General features: G+C 44.2%; 4 protein-coding genes across 12 annotated transcripts in view; 3 read left to right on the top strand and 1 right to left on the bottom strand.

The window, feature by feature from the left end:
- The window catches only part of caska (calcium/calmodulin-dependent serine protein kinase a), a 266,554-nt gene that overhangs the window by 61,090 nt on the left and 181,860 nt on the right, over positions 1–23,604 (bottom strand). For all 9 annotated transcript variants that reach the window (XM_063213655.1, XM_063213653.1, XM_063213652.1 and 6 more), the window contains exons 6-10: positions 6,787–6,889; positions 5,232–5,410; positions 3,889–4,011; positions 3,199–3,282; positions 1,621–1,720 (exon numbers count right to left, since the gene is read on the bottom strand). In XM_063213655.1, coding sequence (XP_063069725.1) covers positions 1,621–1,720; positions 3,199–3,282; positions 3,889–4,011; positions 5,232–5,410; positions 6,787–6,889 — 589 coding nt within the window. The remainder of the gene's footprint in view (positions 1–1,620; positions 1,721–3,198; positions 3,283–3,888; positions 4,012–5,231; positions 5,411–6,786; positions 6,890–23,604) is intronic.
- On the top strand, positions 8,008–11,129 carry gpr34b (G protein-coupled receptor 34b). The gene is made up of 2 exons (XM_063214559.1): positions 8,008–8,500; positions 9,003–11,129. The coding sequence occupies exon 2, from the start codon at positions 9,039–9,041 to the stop codon at positions 10,209–10,211; it is 1,173 nt and encodes a 390-aa protein (XP_063070629.1). The 5' UTR covers positions 8,008–8,500; positions 9,003–9,038; the 3' UTR covers positions 10,212–11,129.
- On the top strand, positions 13,502–19,068 carry LOC134460976 (ovarian cancer G-protein coupled receptor 1-like). The gene is made up of 2 exons (XM_063213650.1): positions 13,502–14,444; positions 17,732–19,068. The coding sequence occupies exons 1-2, from the start codon at positions 14,395–14,397 to the stop codon at positions 18,696–18,698; spliced, it is 1,017 nt and encodes a 338-aa protein (XP_063069720.1). The 5' UTR covers positions 13,502–14,394; the 3' UTR covers positions 18,699–19,068.
- Positions 19,065–22,872, top strand: LOC134460975 (cysteinyl leukotriene receptor 2-like). Its single transcript, XM_063213649.1, has 2 exons — positions 19,065–19,616; positions 20,464–22,872. The coding sequence occupies exons 1-2, from the start codon at positions 19,546–19,548 to the stop codon at positions 21,434–21,436; spliced, it is 1,044 nt and encodes a 347-aa protein (XP_063069719.1). The 5' UTR covers positions 19,065–19,545; the 3' UTR covers positions 21,437–22,872.

A 23,604-nucleotide genomic window follows, 5' to 3' on the forward strand; every position in this document is an offset into this window, starting at 1 on the left:
GTGTTCTGTGAGGTATAAGAAAGATTTTTTTTTTCTTTCAAAGGGAGGGGGGGGGGGGGGGGGGGGCGCCAGAACTCAAACTCGCCTAGGGCACCAAATAAGCCAGAACCGGCCCTGCACACACACACACACACACACACACACACACACACACACACACACACACACACACACACACACACACACACACACACACACACACACACACACACACACACACACACACACACACACACACACACACACACACACACACACACACAGATCCAGCAGTGTATTTCTAGAGTTAGACATAGGGGTAACCGCAAGGCACATGACTAGGAAGTCCTTTATGCCCGTGTGCCAAAATGACCAATGCAAGGGAAACACAAAGCCAAGGACTGATGCAACACCACGGCATCAGATGTGTGTGTTCCTCTTCCTTTGCTATTCAAGACAATGAATCCAAGACTATGGTAGCTTTACAGAGAAAAAGGGGTTTGGCATATTTGGGTAGAACACCACAGCACGTGGATTGGATATCACCGCATATGCTGGTGGTTTAAAGCAGTGTCAGTAGACTGCAGGCTAATTTCCGCATTAAATGTAAATATGAGCCTACAACCATTTGCATGGCACAGCTGGTCATGTTTTCAAATATACTATACAAACCTTCCATTACCTATTGCATTACATAAACTGATATTTGTAAACAATGCACGTTTTAAAATGCCATTCTCTACTAGCACTTATGTGTACAATAAGCTCATCTATGAAGAGTTGCAAACAGCCAACGTTTAGACTAGCAATGACACACATAATACATAATGGCGTTTCTTTCAACCATAGAAAAAGTCCAAATTCACATGCAATCAAATTGAGTGATGGCAAACCTCATTGAACACCACTGGTTAGCAAGTCAGCACTGTGGTTTTATTTTTACACTTCCTTAATAACTGTGCTTCTGTCCAGACTTGCTGCAATGCTTGCTTATAATGTGGCACTCATGGATGCAAGGCAGTATCCATTATGTTTATCCAGTTACATTTTGCCTTAAAAGCAGGGTTGTCAAACTCATTTCGGTTCAGGGTACACGTGCAGAGAATTTGATCTGAAGTGGGCCAGACAAGTAAAATATTTTCTGCTTCATATCCGAATCGCATTGCTAGTCAATCATCTTGAGATGGGTGACAGTGGTGTAAGGAACAATGGTTGTAAATGATGAGCAAAAAAAGCAATGCTAGTATTGCAGTATTGAAAACCTGCAGCAACTTTGTTATGGGCAAAAGATTGACTTCTTTTTTGATATTCTTAGTTGATTCTCTAGTCGCGTCCGGTCCCCGGGCCTTATGTTTGAGACCTCTGCTTACGAGAGTCGGACCAATGACTTTTGGGGCTTTGCTTAATGAGTTGGAGGACAGGAACAGGGGATGTATACAGTACTGGCGTTCTGTGGTTAGCTGACCAGCCCTGATTTAACATTATGGAATACATTGTGTTTAGTCACCATGAAAGCTGTATAGAAAAAATGTATGTGACAGTAGAGCAGAGAAGATACTTTATTCATCCTGATGGAGAGGAAAGGAAAAAAATAAAGTGGTGGTTAGTGGTGTGTGTGTGTGTGTGTGTGTGTTATCTAACCTGAGGAAGTGGGGTCTTCAGAGAAGTCCGGCAGCTCCTCTGGTGGGTCCCCATAGAAGGAGTTGAATTTGTGGCTGGACACAGCTGCCAGCACGGCTCCCTACAAACGCACACACACACACACACGCACGCACGCACGCACGCACGCACGCACGCACGCACGCAGGCAGGCAGGCAGGCAGGCAAGCAGGCACGCACGCACAGGAACACACACATACAAGTTTAGCATTTATGCCAACATAAGTGTTTTCCACCTTCTGCCTTTGTTCTACCTTTACAATGAAAAGTGCATGGCTAAGCAGACATGGGGTTGACAAGCTTTCACTCAAACCACAGTTAGTAGCTCTGTATGCACGTAATATTACCTACTCCTACCCCAACAACAGAGAGGGGCATCCCAGGACTCCCTGGTAGCAGAGGTTTTATACCTCAATGGGACCTTCATATTTATATAAAGGTCAAATAAAATATAAATCCAGGGCCATCCAGCTGATTGCTGAGTAAAGGAGATAATTAGTAAATCACCTGTGATGAGAGTGCAGGAAATACATGGGAGGGTTTTTACTTTCTAAATCCGTTTTTCTTTTCAACTCCGGTTCAGGCAGTAAAAACCCTTAACAGAAATCCGATCCAACCAGCCCTATATCTGCTGATGCTAATGAGTAGCGGACCAGTCACTCGGTGAAGCCTCCTGTATTAGATGGAAACTGTGGCAGGATTTTCCTTTCTGAGCCGGATGGAAGGCCATCTCTGCCATCACACCACCCCAACCCAACCCCCCAATGCAGCTGAACCAGATGACACGGGGCGACAGGAGATGGCAGTGGGGAGATGACATGCCATGGCACCACACCACTTCCTATCGTCATATTAGGTGTTTCCTCTTGTGACAGATCTGGGTCATTCTTTGATGGTTGTTTGCATGCCATTGCCATTGTGTGTGGGGGTATGTATTCAGTTCAGTGAACCATTAGGAGGAAATGGATGGGTGTCATTAGAAGTGTGTGTGTATGTGTGTGTGTGTGTGTGTGTGTGTGTGTGTGTGTGTGTGTGTGTGTGTGTGTGTGTGTGTGTGTGTGTGTGTGTGTGTGTGTGTGTGTGTGTGTGTGTGTGTGTGTGTGTGTGTGTGTGTGTGTGTGTGTGTGTGTGTGTGTGTGTGTGTGTGTGTGTGTGTGGTCAGTGTCCATTGGCAAAAAGCATTTGTGTTCCGAACACTCTGTGTCTCTATGCAGAAGTGGATTATGATATGTGCATCTGTGAATGTGTGCATGCATGTGTGCGTACGTGCATGTGTGGGCATGGGTGCCAACGTGGACAGTTTTTTGAGTGTAGTTGAACCTTGAGCTTCCTTCTGACATTGCTCTGAGTACTAACTGTGTCTCTTTCTACACAGAAGTGGGCTAATTATGTGCATGTCTCCCTGTGTTTGCGTGCACAGTATTTTTGTGTCTGTCTGTGTCATGGGTGAGAATGTGTTGTGTGTGTGCATGTGCATGTGTCTGTGTGTCCTGTGTGTGATTGTGCACATGTGGGTGTGATGGGTGTGAATATGAATATAGGTGTGAGTGTGGTTGGCACCTTGAGCTTCCTCCTGGCATTGAACTTCCTCAGCTGCTCGACTGTCTCAGGAAGGTGGATCTTGTAGGCATAACGGTCCCTCTCCTGCAAGTGACAGCACACGTGCACGCACACGCACACGCACACGCACACGCACACTTTAAGCAAGACATATAAACACATGCTGAAATCCTACTTGCTAAGTTTTACATAGGGAACAGTACCTTGATGCATGGGTGGTTGAAGGGCATAAAGTACTTTAAGTCAGGGGTGGCACAGGGGCGGTTTCTAGGGGCATACAGTCTCTTGAGACATGGGTGATTTACATGTGTCTACCTTAAGCCAGGGGCAGGTGAGGGGGCTTGATTTGGTTTAATGGGGGATGCCATACCTTCAGCCAGGGGTGGTTGAGGGGGGCATATAGACTACTATACCTTCAGCCAGGGGTGGTTGAGGGGGGCATATAGACTACTATACCTTCAGCCAGGGGTAGTTGAGGGGGGCATATAGACTACCACACCTTCAGCAAGGGGTGGTTGAGGAGGTTATAGTCTACTATACCTTCAGCCAGGGGTGGTTGAGGGGGGCATATAGGCTACTATACCTTCAGCCAGGGGGGCATATAGGCTACTATACCTTCAGCCAGGGGGGTATATAGGCTACTATACCTTCAGCCAGGGGTGGTTGAGGAGGGCATATAGCCTACTATACCTTCAGCCAGGGGTGGTTGAGGGCCTCGTAGACGGTGATCCTCTCGGCGGGGTCCAGCATCAGCATGCGGCGGACCAGATCTTTGGCGCTCTCAGAGATGTGGCTCCACTGGCGCGGGTTCATCTTAAACGCGCACGCACACACACGTGCACACACACGCAAGGCAAGCACACAAAGTGGAGAAAGGAGAAGCGCGGCGCTTTGAGAGATACGTAGGAGAGCGTGAACCCTGGCAATGGATAAGGGGAGGTGATGAGTGTGGAAGTCTGTGTGAGTTTGAGTGCCTGGTGTGTCTGCTACTACCAAGTCCTCTTGAATTCTCAAGCATTTGTTTATTAAAGCGCCTCAAAAATGTCAACACATGCCATCACAGAAGTCTGACAGAATTTGTTGATGGTTGATTTCTGACAAAAGTAGAGCGATAGAAATCGCAAAATGTTTATCTTGGACTCAGAAAACAGTTTGTTTGCTGTGCTCTTTGGATGGGGAAACGTTAGACACAATAGACTGCAAGTAGAGAGCTACAGTAGATGAGGTGGGATAAAGAAGGCAGCAGAGCATGTTGGGCTGCAGCAGACAGCAGGTCTGGCTACAAGCCAAGACAGGAAGTGAATAATATCGAGAGCTATGATTCGGCGATAATATATGGCCTGATTTTTTTTTGCAAATAAAAAAAAATCCTGCCGTCACACTACAGCCTGGCTCTAAATCATTATTTTTTCATCAACAGCCAAAATTGCTACTAGATGTTCTTAATAGCACAAACACGCACTCACTTATGAGTCAAAGTGGCTAGTAGGTTTTATTTTCTACCGGCCAAACTGAGATTTCACGAGCACTTTGGCAGGTTGGCGGCTGTTAATTTAGAGCCTTAGTCTACAGGAAATAAACAGCTTTCTATAGAACATGACAATGACAATAACATTTCTGCTGTTTCACTACTTTTATTCTGAACATTTTTAGGTTAGGAAATGATTTCAATATATTAACGGTTATGTATAAAAGTGCAACACTATTAAGATTAAACCAACATTTGGGCCACCTTGTATTAATAGTAATATATCAAAATGGAGCATATTAGGTCATCAAACGCAAAATTGAACATGATCTTATTATTAGAAGCAACTCCACTAGCACCTCTGATGTCAACCTGATGAAAATGTTTACCTTTCTGAGTATCATCAGTGTGCCTGTGTGCTATGAATTCTCTAATGATGTCCCCTGTTTTGAATCACTTTGCATAAAAATGTCTGCTAAGTTTAATGTAATGACAGTGTGATGTTTGGATGGGGTGTAAATCATGGCCGTGAGAGGCGGGGCTTGGGAAACTGTTAATAAACTACTACCTTGTATCTCCCTTTAATGATCCCTTCGAAGAGCCGCTCCTTGGTGCCATAGAAGGGCAGACATCCGCTGAGTAGGATGAAAAGGATGACACCGCAGCCCCACACGTCCACCGGCTTGCCGTACGGCTCTCGTTTCACCACCTCAGGGGCCATGAAGTGTGGAGTGCCCACTCGCCCTGCAGTCAGAGGAAAGGAGGAGAGGGGGGAGAAGGCGAGAGGTGGAGAGGTGGAGAGGAGAGGAGGAGTGGAGGAGAGGTGGAGAGGAGACAACACGAGATGAGACAAAATGAAAGGAGAGGAGAGAAGAGGAGAGGGGAGGAGAAGAGAGGATAAGGGACAGGTATAGAGGGGAGAGGGGAAGTGGAGATGAGGAGAGTACAGGAGGAGTAGAGGCAGAGAGGAGGAGAGAAGGGGAAGAGTGGAGAAGAGAAGGAGATACAGTCAGGATGAGCATCAAAGTACCAATCTACACAGCACAATGTAACAGGGCTCTAGAGAAAGGCTTATGTGGAAACTGCTTTTTACTTATAATGTAGGCAAGGGGTATGGAATCTTGTTGTTCACAATGATTTACAACTACTGTCCAATTGAAATAAACACATCAAAGAGGTTTGACTTAGGTTGAATGTTGATGACTGAGTACACTGTGCAGTCCCCCCAGGAATTCGCAGGCAATTGTTCAAAAATGCCATCTAAAATGGCCGATGGTGCATGAGGATTTCCAGAAAATCACGATAAAAGTTGCACTAACTGTTGTGATAACTGTTGCACCTGGCCTCTGCATCCGGGCCGTATCTGGGCCGCATCTGCCCCAACATTAGCAGAGGGCGTTTGGGGATGTCAGCGCAACACGCCACCAATGATTGGTTAAAGTTGCGGGAAATCGCTGTGATTGATTTAAGTTGCGACACCGCCCGGAATTTGCGGGAATTCACTGTTTCGGAAAAGTTGAAAATCGCAACTCATCACTTATTTCTGGAGGTACTGACTGTAAATGTAAAGCGACGTGCTGTGTTTTGTGTGATGCATAGGGTAGGTTTCCTTATTCCACATAAGCTTCACACACAGACAGCCATTACATCTCATTTCCTACTTACTCTGCACTAAAACGGGAAGTTACGTAACCAACATTCTGCAGTTCTGTACGTCTGGTTGACCAAGAATGCATGCACTTGCTAGGTAAATGTGAATTTTACAAAAGAAAATAGTGACCTGTGTGTGTGTGTGTCTGTGTGTGAGTTATGAAAGTGTGAGTAAGAATGGATACAGAACTAGTTACGAAAAAGCCATGGAAATGGATGAATCAAGTCTTGCACAAACCACTAATGTGACCACAGAATCATACTGTACAGTATGTGTCTTCTGTGAAAGTACCAGTGGCATTCTATTTACAGCATTACCTTAAAATATTTACATTACTGCCTATCAATTATGGTGATAGCTTTATACGGTCATATCTGTTTATATTATAAGTCTGTTCTGAATGCGTCTTCTGTAAAGGTGCCACTGGCATACTTCAGTGGAAGTGTCTGTAGAGTGTATACATGCGTACCTCCAGCCACCAGTCCGGACTCTCCAAGCTGTATGGCCACCCCGAATCCTCCCAGCTTAACTGGGGCCGAGTTCTCCTTCGATGCCAGTAACACACAGTGGGGCTACGAGACAGAAAGAGATGAAGAGAGAGAAAGAGATGGAGAGAGAGAGAGAGAGAGAGAGAGAGAGAGAGAGAGAGAGAGAGAGAGAGAGAGAGAGATTGAGAGAGAAAGAGAGAGAGAGAGAGAGAGAGAGAGAGAGAGAGAGAGAGAGAGAGAGAGAGAGAGAGAGAGAGAGAGATACAAGGGCAAAAAGACACAAGAGGCAGACAGACAGAGAAATTAGTCATCAGGGAAATTGATTTTTTTGATTGACTCATAACACAATGCTCTCTTTTGAAATTCGAGAAGCATGGGGAAGGAAGCCCACACTTTGCATAAGAAATGGGTCATTATTCATAGTTCCTCCAGTGCTTGTTGCATTTCACCAAGGTGCATGATTTGTAGTCATAAACACAACTTGGATTACACCTTGGGCAGCATGATTCTCATACTCATGAATTGATAATATATTTATTACACATAAGCAATTGTAGCATCAGCTTGAGGTCACAGCAATGTTTCGAGTTTCAGTGTATGAGTTACAACACAGACAGGCACGCACACGCACGCGCACGCGCACGCGCAGGCACACGCACACGCACACGCACACGCACAGGCACAGGCACAGGCACAGGCACAGGCACAGGCACAGGCACACGCACACGCACACGCACACGCACACGCACACGCACACGCACACGCACACGCACACACACACACAAAGCCCCCACATCTACTGCTACATGCCTTTAAGGTTTCCCCTACACCTTCCCCAGTTGCTGAATGCAAACCCCACATTTCAGTTCAGGCCAATCCCTGTTTATCCCTCAGCCAGCCGACCCTGTGATCTTGGCTGCAAAACCCAGTCTACTAATCAGAGAAACAGAGAGGAGGAGAGACAGAGAGACTGGGGGAGTGAGAGTGTGTGTGTGTGTGTGTGTGTGTGTGTGTGTGTGTGTGTGTGTGTGTGTGTGTGTGTGTGTGTGTGTGTGTGTGTGTGTGTGTGTGTGTGTGTGTGTGTGTGTCTGTGTGTGTGTGTGCGTTAAAGAGAGAGAGAGAGAGAGAGAGAGAGAGAGAGAGAGAGAGAGAGAGAGAGAGCAGAGAGAGAGAGAGCAGAGAGAGAGAGAGCTGTGGTTTTTTGCTGTGGTGAGGTCTTTCTCCTTCCATTTTTGTAGCGAGAGCATCTGCACTTTTTTACTTTGTGTGTGCATGTGTGTGAGTGTGTGTGTGTGTGAGAGAGAGAGTGTGAGCGTGGGTTACGGGACTGAGTTTGGGGCTGAGTCGGCTGCAGACAGCTGTAGAGGGGAGTGAAGAGAAGTTTCACTTCACGAGAAGCCGTCCGCCGCGCCACACTAAAAACGGGGCAGGTAAAAAAACTTAAACGTGAAGAAAACAGAAGTCTGCGACAATAGAAAGAAAGAGCGAAAACAGAAAGACAGACAGGCAGAAAGAAAGGGGCAGTGGTTATTGTTCAAACCCTTTTTGAACGATATACGCCCATCGCGTCATCTGTGGCCATGGACGTCTGTTAAGGGCAGACGGAGAGTGAGTGAGGGGGCTTCAGTCTCGCCTCGCCTCACGCGTCGGACACAGTCAGACACACACATCTGCCCCATGGAAAGAATTTACCGGGTGAGTAATCTACCGGCTCTGTTAAAGTGTCTCTGAGAAAAGCCATGGGACCATGTATGGTGACTTCACTACAGTAGAGGAGAGGGTCTTTGAAAGTAGGGGCTTGTGTTATACTGGAAGAGGAATCCAATTTTATTTAAAAACTATGCTGGGTAACAGTGAAGTAGGAGTGGTAGTTTTAATGAATGTAATGCTGTTTTAAAACCTTCCTCAATTTCATGTGATTGTGGAAGTAAAAAATAGATTTAATTGGTACAACCACAACCGCATAAAGGTAAAAGATCATGTATAAATGCATGTTAAGTCATGTAAATATGGGTATGAGCATTTGCCGGAGACCGACGGCAGATAACAAGTGAGCAATAAACAGAGCGAGAGAAAAAGCAAGTAGTAGTAGTATATGAAGGAGAAGTTCAAAGGCTTCTGGTTGACTCGGTCCGTCTGCAAACATGATGCATACAACCTCTGAAGTCATTGCTGATTTCTGTGCATTTCCCTATAGATGTGAGGGGCGACACATCTCTTCTCTGTCACCACCATGAACACCACAAGTTCCACAGGACTCCACACCCTCTTCACAAGCGACAGCTCCTCCTACGACTGGCTAACCAGCAGCAGCAGCAGCAGCAGGATCATCAGTGCAGCGGCATCAGACACATCCTCAACTCCCAACGCCAACCAAACCTGCAACATCGATGGAGCCAGCATGCGCATCCCGCTGGCCATCTTCTACACCCTGTTCTTCATCGTGGGCCTGGCGGGGAACCTCCTGGCGCTGTGGGTGTTCCTGCGCGTGCACACCAAGAAGAACTCGGTGCGCGTGCTCCTCATCAACGTGGTGCTCGCCGACCTCCTGCTGGTCATCTGCCTGCCCTTCCGCATGGCCTACCACATCAACGGCAACCGCTGGACGCTGGGGCCCGTGATGTGCCGCGTGGTGGGCCACGCCTTCTACATGAACATGTACATCAGCATCACCCTGCTGGGCCTGATCAGCGTGGACCGCTACCTGAAGATCCACCGCTCGGCCGGGAGGAAGCGCTTCCTGAGGGGCCGCTGGAGTCACGCGGCCTGCGCGGGGATATGGACGGCCGCCACGCTCGCGACCGTGGTGATGATCAGCGTGTCGAACTACAAGGACCACGACCGTTGTTTCCATTACCGCAAGAGCACGTCCATGTTCACGACGACCATCAAGTTCCTGCTGGTAGTTATGTTTTGGCTGGTGTACGCGTCGCTGGTGGCGTCGTACCTGCGCATCGGCAGGATGCTGCAACAGGTGTCCAGGGACAAGCCCGACCTGCCCAACGCGCAGAAGTACAGCCAGACGGCCCGCAAGTCCTTCTTCGTGCTCTTCCTGTTCACCGTCTGCTTCGTGCCCTACCACGTCGTGCGCGTCTTCTACGTGCTGTCCCAGATCAGCGACACCTCCTGCGTGTTGCAGGACTGGGCCGACAAGGCCAACGAGGCGGCTCTCTTGCTCTCGGCGTTCAACAGCTGCCTGGACCCAGTCATGTACTTCCTGCTCTGTAGTTCCATCCGCCGAACGACCATCGGACTATTCCGGAAGCTCGTCCGTGTTCCCGACGTGGCGGTGAGCAGCGTGTCGAGCAGTGAGATGGGCAGGAGTCACCGGGAGCGCCCGTCGCTAGCCAGCATACACAACCAGAGCGAGAGGATACTGCAGTCGGTGAAACTGACCAGGAATTGAGGGGACTTGGTAGCAGCGTTCAGGAAAGCCATGACGGCACTGACTCACAGACAGTAATGGGCAAACTAGATTAATCAGTTTTACAATCCAGTGCTGCATATTCCAAATGACCTTGTTTTACCCGTCCGATTCACTGGGCACAGAGACCAATATTTGCAGAGACAAAAACCTTTCAAGGCATGTGTGTGAGAGACATGATATCAACAATGCTTTCAAGTCAGGGGTTTTCTAGAGAGGAGGAAAGCCATGGACCAAAGGGAGATCCGAAAGAGCATGTGTATCATTCACTGTTCAACTTCTTCAATAGCAGCACCACTTCAGCCCATAAAGAATCCTTTAAAACTGAGAGGGGGGACTGTTAACCCACTTTGCCAGCATATGTGGATATATACGTACAACATGACAGAAAACGGTTTCTAACAGATGTGACACAAAAGTGGGTTGTCATCCTGCATATTGACGATGAGGCATCTTCTCATGGTCACATCCTCTCAAATGCTGGACATTTGTTTTCCAATCACACCCCCGTAACACTACAGAAACTGCAGAATACAGAGATTAGCTGAGGCATGATTCTGGTTCTTAATCCTTGTACAGTATGGTATGCGGTATGACATTGCTTTATTTTACCCCTTTTTTATTACTATGTGCATTGAGTTTGTGTTAATTTTAGTGGGTTTGTGTGTGTTTTACAGTGTTTGTATTGGTTGATAGCATCTCATAAAAAGGCAATCAACATTCTATCATCCTTCTGTTCTGTGGAGGTATTGTTCCTCAGCCTGTAAAACCACTTACTTTACCTCACACTACTCACAGAAAGACAGGCATATAACGGACCCTACATGAATCACACTAGAGTCTATTTAAAGGTAAAGGTAATTCAATTTCCAGTCAATCCTTCACGATAACCCAAACTACTCAGCCACAATGAGCTCACGTCTCAATAAGGACTGCTCCAGGCAGCGCGCTTACCCTACTGTTATGACGAAAACATCCAGAGACGCGCGCACGCGCACGCGCACGCACACGCACACGCACACGCACACGCACGCACGCACGCACGCACGCACGCACGCACGCACGCACACAAGCACACACACACACACACACACACACAAGGCAAGGCAAGGCAAGTTTATTTATATAGCGCATTTCATACACAGGTGCAACTCAATGTGCTTCACAAAGTTAACAAATGTAAATGAAAGGAAACAGGGAAGAAAGAAGGAAATGAATTAGAGTCAAAAAGCATTTAAAAACATTAAGATAAAACATAAGGTAAAAATAATAATAAAATAAAATAAAATGAAACAAATTAAATAAAAATAAAAATAATAAGAATAAGTAATTTAAGCTAGGGGAAAGCATCTGAGAACAGCTTTGTCTTGAGTCTAGATTTAAAGCTATCAATAGTGGGTGCATTTTTTATGTCATCTGGAAGCTGGTTCCAAAGCTTTGAAGCATAGAAGCTAAAGGCTGCCTCTCCACACTTTGTTTTGACTTTTGGAATCACCAGCAAATTCTTCTCCGTTGACCTTAGTGACCTAGTTGGTGCATACAGCTGAAACATATCCAGTAGATATGTGGGTCCCATTCCATTTAGTGATTTAAACACAAGTAGCATAGCCTTAAAATCAATTCTGTAGCTTACTGGGAGCCAATGCAGCGATCTTAAAATTGGAGTAATGTGGTCGAACTTCCTTGTCTTTGTAAGAACCCTTGCAGCTGCGTTTTGTACAAGTTGAAGCTGTTTAATGGTTTTATTGGGGAGGCCAGTAAAAAGACTGTTACAGTAATCAACTTTACTAGAAATAAAGGCATGTATTAGCTTCTCCAGATCATGTTTAGACATCAGGCCCCTAAATTTAGAGACGTTTTTTATGTGATAAAATGCAGACTTAGTAATAGCTTTCATGTGACTGTTGAAGTTTAGGTCACTGTCAATGAGGACCCCAAGATTTTTAACTGTTTCCCTTGCTTTCAGTCCCTTCGTTTCAAGGATAGTAGCAATCTTTTGTCTCTCCTCTCTTTTCCCAAATATAATTACTTCAGTTTTATCTGTGTTCAGCTGGAGGAAATTGTGAGACATCCATTTGTTAATTTGGTCCATGCAATGATAGAGTGATTCAAGGGGGGTATAGTCATTTGGGGACATAGATAAGTAGAGCTGGGTATCATCCGCATAGCTATGGTAATTTATGGAGTTATTCTCGATAATGTGTCCCAGTGGCAACATATACAGATTGAACAGTAGTGGTCCCAGAATGGAGCCCTGGGGGACCCCACAATCCAGAGACATTGGTGATGAAGTATGTCTTCCAATGGCGACAAAAAAACTTCTTTGTTGTAAGTACGATTTTAACCAGTCGATCACTATGCCCGTAAAGCCAACCCAGTGTTCCAGTCTATGTAGTAGTATAGAATGATTAACTGTATCGAAAGCAGCACTCAAATCAAGAAGTACCAAGACGGATGATTTGCCAGCATCAGAATTCAATCTTATGTCATTCATAACTTTAATAAGAGCTGTTTCAGTGCTGTGGTAGGCACGGAAACCTGATTGAAACTTATCAAAATAGCTATTAGAGATTAGAAAAGCAGTTAATTGGTTAAAAACAATTTTCTCTATTATTTTACCCATGAATGGTAGATTGGATATGGGCCTATACACACACACACACACACACACACACACACACACACACACACACACACACACACACACACACACACACACACACACACACACACACACACACACAGGGATGTGTGACACATTAATCTGTGACCATGTGTAGCCATCGGGCCCAGTAAGAGGTTGGTCTACTAATCCTTGAAAGATTTGACTCAAATGTACTGGGGGTCTCTGTGCTGCCTAACATTGTGACTCAATACTTGAAGGTGGCTTTTTCTGGTTGAAGAAGTTCCTCTCTTGAACATCATTGATACAGAGCTCCCTCTGCTGGGGGTGAAATGATAATGCACACAGAGGCAGAACAACAGAGGACTGAGGGAGACATCTTTTATGTATAAAAATAATTGAATACACATCCACTAGCCAATAAAAGCAACATAAATGCTGCAACGAAACGTTGTATTGTATACTAAATGAAAAAGCTCAGGATCTACAGAATGTCACATGCGATACAGTGACGTGAATAAACTGATAAAGATCTTCTGTGATCTTCAAAGAAAATGATAAGCAATTCACTGAAAGGAAGTGGGCTGAGAGAGCTGTGTGTTGTTTCGGTGCGCTTACTCTGCACGCACAACTTTCTACTGTTGGCTCACTTATCTACAGTATCTGCCAACTGGACAGCATGCGTTCATCTCACATCACAATACACAAATTACAATAGAGCTAAGAACTGTATTGAATTTATCTATTGCCTCTCTGAACATTACTACGATTATCAACATTTTGTGGGGCACTGACACAGAGACATGAACTATGCTTTTGAAAGGAGGAGCAATGTAAGTGGGGCCTTGGCATGGTCAAGTTTGGGAACCCCTGGTCTAAATAACATCTTATACTATCGTCGCCTAGTCAGATTGCTAACAAGTTTCATTGGGTATCATCACATTAAGCATCACACAGTTGCTGCTGCTACTGCTACTACTGTGATCTGAACTCAACTCTACTGCTGATCAGCTGTATTATTCTCTCGGAATATCACCCATACACCTTTCTTGTTTTGGTTGTTTGTGTGTGTATCTTTCTTTAGCACAAATTACTTTGGCTTTTGCTATGTATAACACATGCTATGTAACTCAAAGCCCATGCCTGCCATTATTGAGCTAAGCAACAGTAGAACAAGAAAATTAACTACATTATTTTAGGAGACCAGTTTTGAAAGACAGACAAAGTGATAGACACATTGATACTGCAGGTGTACTGCAACATGGACGTAATTCATGGCATCTTGTCTAAAATGTATGTTTTCCTGCATTGCCTGGCTCTCAACAACACTGTCTGCACTTATTTCAAGTTCACATATTTACTCTCTCACATTGGACACCCACATCACACGAGGAAACACACTTTGAGGAAGTAGCCTGACAACCTCACGTTTCGTTAACAGCTTGTGGCTCAGGTTTGCGAATACAATCTTTGAATTGAGTGCTCCTAGCTGCCAGTCACTTCACATGGTTTAATGGTGGTAAGGGGCAGTCAATCTCACCAATGTCACAGACCAGCAGATTATACAACTCCTCAGACAACAGCAACCATAGGTAGGTCTCACAAAACTTCATTAACGTAACGTTTATGCAAGGTTTCACAATATTTTTTTCTGCAGGGTTTTGCCAGTCCGAATAACAAACATGTAAATGTGATTGCAAGCTTCTCACTAGTTCAGGTGATAAAGGGAAACAAACTTGTTTGAAGAATTAAATGCTGGAAACGTCAATTACATTTCTGATGAATAATATATATATACAGTTCTGATGAATGATACGCCTAAAACATGTTTTGCTGATGGTTTTAAAGTATCATGTGAAAAACATTTTTTTCCAGTTTATGCTCAGTATAATGCCACCAACAACACTGCTGATGATCATATTACTAAAGTGTAAAAGTCAGCACTTACTTCAGCACTATTTCAGCACTGTACACTATTTCTTAGTGTGCTCAAACGAGGCACTTCTCTATTGCAGGAACTCGTGTGCTATGTAGGACAATGTGTGTAAATCTCTCGCTTTATTTGACTGTGAGAAAAGCACCGTTGACCTCTTTCACGACCACAGTAATGTGCATAAACGTCAGGGTATATGTATGAGCAGCCAGGGCATTTTAGTTTGCAGAGTTAGCCTATTTGAGTTAAGGTGAAGAGAGTGGTTTACTGATCCCAGCATGTTAGTTTCACAAAGGCACATATTGACACAAGATGCATTTTGAAGCCATAAAGTTTGAAAAAGGGGGCTTTTTAAACTGTTATTCATAATTTGTTCTGGCCATGAACCTTGACTAGATTAAGGTGACTAAAGACTTTTGTTTACAGCGTATGCTATACTAGAGCACTATGATCCTAATGCAAATGGCATGGGAGGAAGGCCCCCCTTCAAAGGATCAGTTGCTTTTAACTTATGTGGGGTAACCCCTATTGTAGCGTTCAGTTGCATCCCTGATCTCAAGTGCCTTGATTAATGTCAGTGCTCCACATTTGCAAGTACTGCATACGTCTGAACAGTGCAATGATATACAACATGCTTGTGTGACACAAAAATACATGCAGCCACCAAAAAACACATTGGGTGCCACACAAATAGCTTTCGCGCTCTTCCTTGTGAAAACTGATGACACAAATAGCTGCTAACGCTAGAATAATCCTGACTTTCAAGATTGCCTAGATGACGTTTCAAATGACCTGCAACTTCAATGAGTATTGCAAGTGCTGTGTAGATCTATGATCATCCCGACCTCAATAACAACAAGTACATACATCTGAAAACTATTTAAGGACCATGATTTATAGCTATGAGTATTTCAGAGTTTTTGTGCAATGTAAGAGAGACACACTGAGTAAAACAAGAATCGACAAGAAAAAATTAACACCTTGTCCCAGTCAAACAAAGTGTGTGGACATGTAAACTTGTTTCAGAGCGTGCAACGCAGATCTCATTCAGATAGACAACACTGCTGTCGAAGGAAATTATGGCATCTGTGCAACACACACAAACGTGCTTTGGACATTATTGACTCAAATGCAATATTGAACCAGAAAAAAAGGACAAACGCACAACATAACACTCAAATCTTTACATTACAACAATTCTGGAGATATGCATTTCCCTTCATTTTGATTCTAACAGGGGACACAACATAACTATTACCAGTGTTTGATTATTAAGAAAGTTGAAGTTGTAAGTAGGACAATGGGGAACTTTTGAAATTCAGGAAGCTGATTCATTTTCACCATGACAACATAATCCTGCCCTGGCAACTCCAACACCCTAAAACTCTTGCAAATACCATCCTTCCTTTCACTTCTGTACTAAAAGCTCATACACATAACCTGGAAGAAAATCACACTTCTTCTTAACCTGATCATGCAGAGCCTCTATTTTAGGCTTGTTGTTACCAAAATGGCCATGGTCCTACTCGGCTACTGATGACAGATGTACGTAATATCATAGCAAATGGTTACTGGCAATCCCATCTTTGTCCCTTATGTGGCTTCATTTTTTTCCCTCCGTTGGAAATAAACACAGATGCTACTGTTAGAGTAAAAGCATCTGTTAAGTATACTGTAAGTATAACAAGCTGCATTTAGTTTTACTTCACTCATTCTGCTGTGAAATGTGTTGTTCGGCCTGAAGTAATAGATTTGATCAATTTAGGTATTCACAGTACACACCAAGTATCAAAAACTATACAGATATTATCTTAGAAATGGACAATCAATGATAATACATTTTAACACCATGATTTGCATTCCATAATAACGAAAATAATGCACTTTTGCACACAACTGTGTGTCTGTGTTGTGCATGCATTGCTATGGCAGGCCTGGAAGACAGGGTTATACCGCACACTGTTCTCTACTGTCTCTACACGACTTCAATGTTGTGCTATCTTTCCTGTCTGTAAACCATCTCTACCTTGTTCTGCATTTCCCCACTGCTTCTCATTTCTCCATTTGACCTCAACTAACCGCTCATCATTTTAAATCCTCTTTCCTATGAGAGCAGCTATCAATTCAGTCAGTGCAAGGATTCATTTACTACATACGTACGTTGCATTGAAATGCTTGTGGTACTTGGATTGCACAATATTTTGTTGTAAATAAATTATATTAGAGTATATACCATTCTATTAGCCTGATAAACCAGCCTAAATGGATTGGATGTCCAGCAGTTGGCGCTGGTTTTCCAGGCTACCATTCTATCACTTGTCACTATTGTCACTATCCCAGTCAAAGGCATCTGGATAAGCTATTTAAAGTCATAAATTTGTATATATTTTTTATATTTTTAACAAGAAAACACTACAAAAAACACTACACATTTCACACTATGCTGAATCTTTCTTAAAATGCAAGTTGCATACAGCATAATGAGTATACAGCAAGATTAAGTGTGAAAGAGCAAGGTAAAGTTATCTGATGACTTCAATCACTTTGAAGGAAATGCTTCGAGATTGTTCAACACCTCTGTTGCGGAAATAGGTGGCATACTGTGGCACAGCGTCACACAGGGTCAGTACAAAAACACTCCCTACATTACACATTGCACTATAAACCCTCCACATTTCCACTTCCACCAGGTACACACCTACTCACTCTTTGGCACTGTTGCACTTTTAATGCACATTTTTACAGTAAAGAATTCAAAGCATTTGCTGCACTGCTATTGAGTACTGTGTAAAAAAAATGGTTGCAATTTCATTTCACAATCTCTCTGAAAAGTGAGAAGTGGTCTTCTGTGTCATGTCTAAAGGCATAAATAGAAAAGCAGAGAAAGCTTGGTTACGTGACGGGAAAACAAATGCTGACAACTATTTTCTTTTTCTTCCTCTCCAGTCTAACATGCAGACTGCAGCCAGTGATCTACCAGTCGGTGGTATTTCCCTGGGTCTACCTCTGCCTGGCTCTCTCTGGCTTCGTGGCCAATGGCCTCGTCTTGCATCGCCTCAGGCGGGCCAAGAGGAAGCCCATGGTCATTTTCACCCTCAACATGGTGGCGTCCGACATCATCCAGTGTTTCAGCCTCTTTTTCAGGATGAGATTCTACCTCGAAGCCGACCAATGGCAAGCTCAGGATCCCATGTGCGGCGTGACCATATTCGTGTCGGTCACGGTGTTCTACATCAACGTCTACTGCAACATGCTGTTCCTGCTGTGGATTAGCCTTAGCCGCTACGCCACGGTGGCGCAGTCAACCCACAGAACTCTGAGGGTGTTCCAGAACGCCCGCTTGTCTCGACGCATCAGCCAAGTCACCTGGCTGGGCACTGTGCTGGTCATTGGCACCCACATGATATACAAAGAGGTCCGTGGCGCGGGGACGACAGGCAGCTGTTTCGACCACATGAACAACCGGAAGAAGACAAACTCCAACAAGGTGTTTGCGGTCGGCCTGGTGATCTTCTACCCCATCCTGGTGGTGATGCTGTGCAGCTACACCTTGCTGCTGTACCACCTCCAGCGCATCCACCGCTCCAGCCAGGTGAGCCAGACGCAGGGGGCTGGTGGGGGTCTCAGGGTCAAGAAGAAGGTGCTGGTGTCCTTGCTGGTGTTCCTCGTCTGCTTCCTGCCATACCACGTCCAGAGGAGCATCATGATCCTCTCCCATGGTCCCTGTGAGGTTGAGCAGGAGTACTTCCGGGTCAAGACCAACACCATCCTGGTGGCGGCGTTCCACTGCTTCCTAAATCCCGTTCTCTACCTGACATTCCGAATGGAATGCTGCCGTGGCATTAGAAGGAACTCGGGAGCTGGAATCCATGACACCACGCACACCACAGGGGAATTGGCGACACCCACATGATTGGAAAAAAAAAACTTTAAAGACTATGATGTACCTCACAAAAATATGTTTAATTGGTATTCTGAAACTTTGTATCATAAATTTCTTCCTATAAAATGCTGAATATGTTCAAATGCTGAAAACAGTCCTAAACACACCGTTTTAGGCCATGTTCCGTTGCAATCTTGTGTAGTGCATGTCCGTTTCGGATTGTTTTGTGAAATACCACTGGCAAACCTGACTCAAGCCTGTTACCTGTAAGCTTGGAATGAATGAATAAATGAATGACATTTGACATTCACTCTTCCACAAGGATATGTAAGTAAGTACACAAAACTAAAATAACCAGCCGAGAAATAACTAAATTTGATGTGGGAGATATGATATAGGCACTACAGTACATGATATGGGCAGAAGACACATCAGACATGACTCAGACATGACAGAGCAGGTCAAAAGGTACATTCAAACTGTTAGTCTTACCTACAGGTATATTTTGAGCAACTAAAGAATTGTGTAACAATTTCTCAGTTACTGTACGGTGTACCGCAAAAAAAACCTGCCAACCTAACATTGCCCACGGCAACAAACAAACAAGTATGTCTGTGACATTTCTGGGGAGGATGTGGTGAGGCATCTTGAAAAAAAGTCACTGCACACATGTCGCACCTTTACTTTGAGTTCCTGCTTCCTACAATCTATACACAAGCCTCCTCATGCTTGACACTAGTTCTTCATGTGAGAACACGTGAGCAAAGACAGGGCAGAAATGGAAATATAGAGAAAGAGAAAGAGGCAGAAAAAAGAATGAAAGAAAGGGTGAGAGACAGAGAATGAGAACATGCATGCATTTATGTAGCACTTGTTGATGACATCTTCGACTCAGGTGGCACAGCCTCAGATGGAGCAGGCGGGAATGGACAATGGAACCAGCGAAGGGTATGATGCTCTTTACATAAACTTTGTGGCTCGTTACCTCTTCTACCTCAGTCTTGTTCTCGAAACGCTTCATAAAAAGCATAATGTGGGTAATCATTTAGCTTGTTGATTAACTAACCGAAAATGCTTGGCCACTAACAATGGAAGCATGTGTGACTCCTTGTCACATATCCTCCTGCATGCTCAATTCACTATGTTCAAATTATCATACCAGAGCACTTTGCTGATGATCAGCAAGTGTTTATGCTATTTTGAATTTTACAACTTTGGAAAATATTACATAAGAATACACATAGGAAAATGTACAATTGCCAATTCTACCAATGATGCAAATTTTGTTTGGTCAAGTCATTGATGATATACTTTTTACCAAATCAAAGGAGTTGAATGGAAATACTATAATGAAGTAAAATGGTAAGAGTCACAAGTACAACACTGTCTTCAGTTTTAATAAAAAAAAAGATGGTTTGCATTGAGACCAGGTTTATAGAGAATACTGTATGAGGTACTTTGGCAAGAGGTAAAATACAGCTGGTGAAAGATCATGAATATTAATTAGCCCCTTTTTGATGAACAGTCCATGTCATATACTCTAATCCAACAATGTGACAATTAAGGAGGTGAAATAGCTGCTACTACACATGAGAAACTGTAGTTGAAGTAGTTCTCATTTAACTTCAGTTCAAGACTAAATAAAGGAAACGGACAAGTATTTTTTCTCGATCACATGCTGCTCAGTGACCACAAATAGTTTTCTCTGTCTCTCAACTACCCCCCCCCCCCATCCCTCCTTCTCTCTCTCTCTCTCTCTCTCTCTCTCTCTCTCTCTCTCTACTGACAATTGCAGTGACAACTTGGTCTCTGACACGGAGGTACTGCCCTGGCTCTACCTATTCTTGGCCCTTCTGGGCTTCCTTACAAACGGACTGGTGCTGTACCAGCTGTGGAGGACCCAGCGGAAGCCTACCACCATTTTCACCCTGAACATGGCGGCGTCTGACATCACCCTCTGTATCAGCTTCTTCTTTCGTATAGCCTACTACAAGAACTCGACAAAGTGGAGCGCAGATGCTGCGCCCTGCATGCTAACCTTATCAATCTGCATGTCAGTCTTCTACGTGAACATCTACTGCAACATGTGTTTCCTCTTGTGGACTAGCATCAACCGCTACGTCACTGTGGTGCAGCCGAGGCAGGCAGTGCTGCAGGCTTTCAGGAACCCGCAGAAGTGCTTATGCCTCTGTGCAGCCACCTGGGTGATGTTCTTGGTGGGCGTGAGCACGCGCGTGGCAGTAAACGAAGTGCGGCTAGCGAACTCCACCGAGACCTGCGAGGATCTGATGGAGCACCTCAAGAAAGAGCAGATGATGTCGCTGGCGCTCGGGGTCCTGCTCTTCTTCTCCATCCTCGGGGCGATGCTGGTCAGCTACAGCCTGCTAATGTACCACTTGCAGAAGATCCACAGGTCTAGTCTGGTGAGTGCCTGGTTCGGTCCGGGTGGCGGCTTGAAGGTCAAACGAAAGGTTATGGCGTCTGTGCTGGTGTTCCTCGCCTGCTTCCTGCCGCACCACATCCAGAGGAGCATTATGCTTCTTTCAGGGAGCGAAACCGACAGCCAGACGGAAGAACGACACTCCAAGGTCATGAGAGCCACTATACTTATAGCAGCGCTAAACTGCTGCCTCAATCCCATACTGCACTTGGTGCTTCGCCTGCCATGCTGTCGCGTGAAAAGACCCACATCCTCGAATGTGCCAGTGGCAGCAGACAGCTCCAGAAACCAAGTGCCACAGATATACATCACAGAGGCCTCTGGCTAACTAGGTGTGAAACAAACAAATCTTTTTGTCTTTGCCTTGTTCATTGTGGTGCAAGACAAGTTCCATTTTGGAGCGAAGCAGTTACATGAGACTACCAGTTTCAAGCAGAAAGCAGTGGTGTCTATATGTATATGTTTACAAAACCGGAAGCAACTTACATATGTCGAGTGCATTGAAACGCTCAGTGTTTAAAGGTGTCTGACAACACAAGAAAAGGGCCCATTGAGGCCAATGTCCTTATCAAACTGACTTTAGCACCAAATGCTGGGCCCTGTGTAAAGCCAGCTCCAACGGTCCCCATTTATTTGATATACCGTATGTAAAAAAAACAACTCTCACTCCCTGTGGGAGCCGAGCCGCATCATGACTGTTGAGCCCTGATGACTCAATTCCACTTCCCCCACTATTTCAAGGCCCCTGACTGCATATGAATGTTTGAGTTATTACATTTCACTAATAACAGGTAAATGACTTGCCTGAAGATGAGGGCCTGCCCTGAGGTTTTGAAATTACCTCCATCATACAGCACGATGTTCAGTTTTCAGGCCCAAGGGTTGAGTCAGGGTCCCTTGTGAGTGCATTAAGCTACGTCTTGCTTTCATTGTGTCACTGTCAACTTCATCTAATGCCAGAATGTACCTGTATACACTGCTTCATTTCATGTCTAACTGTCTATCAAATTAAATACAACAAGAGCTGGTGCTCACAGTACTGGTCACAAAAGCATAGATAACATTGTCTCAAACTAAATGGTCCGCCAGGCCTCTATTCTAGACCATGGGGTTTACCTTCCTCTTGTGGTTACTACTGAATGTCTATTTGTTGCTTCTCTCCAAAACTAGGCCCGATTTTAAAAAAAAATCATCCTACTTTCCCAATACAGTAGCATCCAATCAAATGCCTCAACCACTCTATGCTCTCATTAATCCTATTCTGAAATATGCAACTTTTAATATGGAACTAAATACCATCTCCATGACTCTTTTTTGTACATTTTTTGGCTACGGAATATTGTTTGGCCGGAAATTAAAGAGTAGGACATGAAATCACTGGGAGACAGAGCTGGGGTAGGGGGTTGGGATATGATCCATACTAGACTTGAGCTTGGGTCTGCATGGGCAACTGTGTCTAAGGTATACTTGTATAACACCTGTAGCATAATTGACTCTGCACAGTGCGAAACAGCACCTCCAAATGGCAAATAAGACAATGTTCCCCTATTTGCTTCATTTCACTTTTCTATTTAGTAAAAATGTTCTGCTGTTGTACATGTCATAAGCCAAGTTTTGCGACTTTCAAGACGCAATGATGAGATTGGTTCCATTAAATGTGTCATTATTCAGCTACTGTAATCTCCTTCTAATGACACTCTTGCATTATGAATGATATTTTTTCGTTTAAAGGGACACTGTGCAGGAAATGGTCAAAAAAGGTACTGCAACTATGCTGCTCATTGAAACTGGGCTGCCTATTGCCAAATTTGATCTTTACATGAAAGTTTACTAAGTAATAAACACATATTTTCTAGTATGGTCCAAATACAGTATTTTTTGGAAATTCAAAATGGCGGACCATGGAGAAGATCCCCCTTTTCATGTATGAAAAGTGCAATTTTTCCAGTCATAATGAATACTTAGAATTTGATGCTGGTGGTAAGTATTCATGAAAAAGGTAACATTAGTGAATGGGCAGCATGAATTCTGGAAATAAACAACTAAAAATCTCACACAGTGTCCCTTTAAACATTATCATTTCAACTGTTGCATTTATACTACCAAAACATCAGGATTCAGGATCATTCATCACATGCACTGTTCCAAAAACAACAAATCTGAAAACAAAAACTTTTGTACAATGCACCCTCCTACTGTTCACTGTTCCACACCCTCCCACCATCATGTGTGACTAAAATGGTCTTGCAATTCTGTAGTTGCAATGTTACATTTTGGGCACTACGGGGTGCTGTAGTGCTGTGATGTAGATTATGAGATTGTGAGATCAGCCTAATTCATTTAAGATGAATGAGATGTAAGAGGTCTCAAAGTAAAAAAACAACAACAAAAAAACAAAAACAAAAAATTATTTTGACAATTTGGTTAGAAAGAAATATCGGTAGGTGACTCTGGGAAACCAAGAAATCTGATGGTCAAATTGTAGTAAACATTTCA

Source organism: Engraulis encrasicolus, chromosome 13 (genome assembly GCF_034702125.1).
Source record: "Engraulis encrasicolus isolate BLACKSEA-1 chromosome 13, IST_EnEncr_1.0, whole genome shotgun sequence".
NCBI classification, from domain to species: domain Eukaryota; kingdom Metazoa; phylum Chordata; class Actinopteri; order Clupeiformes; family Engraulidae; genus Engraulis; species Engraulis encrasicolus.

Bases quoted from the DNA above. Each gene is read 5' to 3' on its own strand.
- gpr34b (XM_063214559.1), top strand. From the start codon at position 9,039: ATGAACACCACAAGTTCCACAGGACTCCACACCCTCTTCACAAGCGAC.
- LOC134460976 (XM_063213650.1), top strand. From the start codon at position 14,395: ATGTCACAGACCAGCAGATTATACAACTCCTCAGACAACAGCAACCAT. The intron at 14,445-17,731 runs GTAGGTCTCACA...CTTCCTCTCCAG, and splicing joins TCAGACAACAGCAACCATAG to TCTAACATGCAGACTGCAGC.
- LOC134460975 (XM_063213649.1), top strand. From the start codon at position 19,546: ATGACATCTTCGACTCAGGTGGCACAGCCTCAGATGGAGCAGGCGGGA. The intron at 19,617-20,463 runs GTATGATGCTCT...TGACAATTGCAG, and splicing joins GACAATGGAACCAGCGAAGG to TGACAACTTGGTCTCTGACA.